The 2,812-nt window shown below is 35.2% G+C and overlaps 1 protein-coding gene across 1 annotated transcript in view; it reads left to right on the plus strand.

Annotated features, from left to right (window-relative positions):
- LOC106476887 (lisH domain-containing protein C1711.05-like) overlaps positions 1–2,812 on the plus strand; it is a 12,930-nt gene that overhangs the window by 1,549 nt on the left and 8,569 nt on the right. Inside the window, exon 2 of the mRNA XM_013937503.1 lies at positions 999–1,148. Coding sequence (XP_013792957.1) covers positions 999–1,148 — 150 coding nt within the window. The remainder of the gene's footprint in view (positions 1–998; positions 1,149–2,812) is intronic.

Raw genomic sequence — 2,812 nt, forward strand, 5'->3', positions numbered from 1 at the left:
TGACAGCAGTCAAAGATAGACCAGGTGAGGTACTTTCACCTGTCTTTTAAAATTGTAGTCTTACTAGTAGAACTGTACAATATTATAGTGTTTGTCTCTAGTGACAGCAGTCAAAGATGACCAGGTGAGGCAGCAGTCAAAGATTGACCAGGTGAGGTACTTTCACCTGTCTTTTAAAATTGTAGTCTTACTAACAGAACTGTACAATATTATAGTGTTCATGCTAGCACTTGAATGGGCCTCCATCAATTGGAAAAAACAGAGTCCTATTACATTTCTCCATAAAAACATCAGTATGGATGTTGTTGTTTTGAACTGAAGCAAAACGTAAGCAAAAGCTTTCAATCTTAAGATTGAAAACTCTTTGATAGTAAATAGGATTAAAAGAGCAACATGAAGGTAATTTTAATCTGCTACACGTTATAAAGCAATTTTATTCGTCCATGTTGATATATGTGCAATGTGTTAAGATGAACACTGATATTTAGGTACTTACCTTAACGTTAACAGATCATTCATGCTAAACTGTCATCTGATTTACAGTTTTTGTAAGATAATAGGTTTTTATATACATATGAAGTGGTTTATGAAAGTAATAAAGTATGATAAGATTGATTTTCCTAAGAAGTTTTATTTCTTCCTTTGGTCAAAGACAAGAAGATGAGTCTCCAGTTTCAGTTTTCAGTTTCTTTTTTCTCTCGTAGTGTGGAAGTTGATTTCACTGACAGCAAAAAGCAGACATATAATGATATTATTTTCTGTTTAAATAAATACTTTTCAGCATGCTAGAATAGTTCCTCACAAGGAAACTTTTTCTATTCTTTAATAACTTAAGAAGATATTTAATATCTATAAAATCATTAATGTTTGTGTTGCCATGTATAAACACTTATGTCACATTAAATAACACAAGTAACTTGTGTCTGTCGTACCTCTTCATTAAATTTCAAGTAGTTTTAACGAGAGTTGTGAGGATAATTGTGTTTTTATTTCTGAAGCTAAACGACGAAGCCGATCTGCGAGTCAGACTACCGAGCCAGTGTCACCAAAGCAGAAACCGGCAGCTGCTCCTCTGACATCATTAGGGGCCTTCCCTTCATCTCCACTGCCCCAGACAGACAGCTTTAAGATATACAGATCAACCTCTCGTGAGTGTTCTCAGTTCCTCCATTAACACAGACAATTTATAGAAGCACAGATCAACTGTTCTCAGTTCCTCCATTAACACAGACAATTTGTAGAAGCACAGATCAACTGTTCTCAGTTCCTCCATTAACACAGACAATTTGTAGAAGCACAGATCAACTGTTCTCAGTTCCTCCATTAACACAGACAATTTGTAGAAGCACAGATCAACTGTTCTCAGTTCCACCATTAACACAGACAATTTGTAGAAGCACAGATCAACCTCTTGTGAGTGTTCTCATTTCCTCCATTAACACAGACAATTTGTAGAAGCACAGATCAACTGTTCTCAGTTCCTCCATTAACACAGACAATTTGTAGAAGCACAGATCAACTGTTCTCAGTTCCTCCATTAACACAGACAATTTGTAGAAGCACAGATCAACTTCTCGTACATTTTCTCAGTTACCCTGTTAACAATGTTAGATCCTTATGTACATTTGTGTCTTCTTTGGTCCCACAGAGCTTTAAGATATTCCAGTCAACCTCTGTTAACGATTTGACGGACAACCTTAAAATATATATATTTTTCAACCTCTCACAAGTTTCCTCAATTAACTCTTTCAATATCAGTTGGTTGGAAATAAATCCTAGAGATAGAAATTTCTTACTTATTATGGTAAAAGATATCATTCTTCAGAAAAATCATGTGATATACATACATATCTCATAAAAAAACTAGTGTAATATATTTAAATTGACAGAAGAAGTTAGTGTGATATACATGTATGAAGAAGTTAGTGTGATATATGTGTCAGAAGTTAATGTGATATACGTGTTAGAAGTTAGTGTGATATACATGTATGAAGAAGTTAGTGTGATATACGTGTTAGAAGTTAGTGTGATATACATTTATGAAGAAGTTAGTGTGATATACGTGTTAGAAGTTAGTGTGATATATGTGTCAGAAGTTAATGTGATATATGTGTTAGAAGTTAGTGTGATATATGTGTCAGAAGTTAGTGTGATATACGTGTTAGAAGTTAGTGTGATATATGTGTCAGAAGTTAGTGTGATATACGTGTTAGAAGTTAGTGTAATATATGTGTCAGAAGTTAGTGTGATATACATGTATGAAGAAGCTAGTGTGATATACGTGTTAGAAGTTAGTGTGATATACGTGTTAGAAGTTAGTGTGATATACGTGTTAGAAGCTAGTGTGATATACGTGTTAGAAGTTAGTGTGATATACGTGTTAGAAGTTAGTGTGATATACGTGTTAGAAGTTAGTGTGATATACGTGTTAGAAGTTAGTGTGATATACATGTCAGAATACGCTAATGTGATATACATGTGGTAAAGCCATTATCATATATATATATATGTTCAGTGCATTTTTAACATGCTGGAGAATGTATGTTTTTCTCAGTCAGAGCTTCATATGCCAACTATCCTCGTTTCCGATCCTTCATCCTCCCATCCCTTACCTGTTCCTTCTGATCAGGGTATTTGTTTTTCGTTGTCGATGGCATAACATCTGTCACCACCAGTACCGGTGACTACCCAGTTGGTTCGGTACTGGTAGGAGCTTGACTGTTGGAGTTTCTTCCTCACTGGCATCTCTTCATCGAAGATCAATGGGTGATACGGATTCTGTCAGAAGGATTCCTCACTGGCATCTCTTCGA

This window comes from Limulus polyphemus, unplaced genomic scaffold (assembly GCF_000517525.1).
Source record: "Limulus polyphemus unplaced genomic scaffold, Limulus_polyphemus-2.1.2 Scaffold11981, whole genome shotgun sequence".
NCBI classification, from domain to species: Eukaryota; Metazoa; Arthropoda; class Merostomata; order Xiphosura; family Limulidae; genus Limulus; species Limulus polyphemus.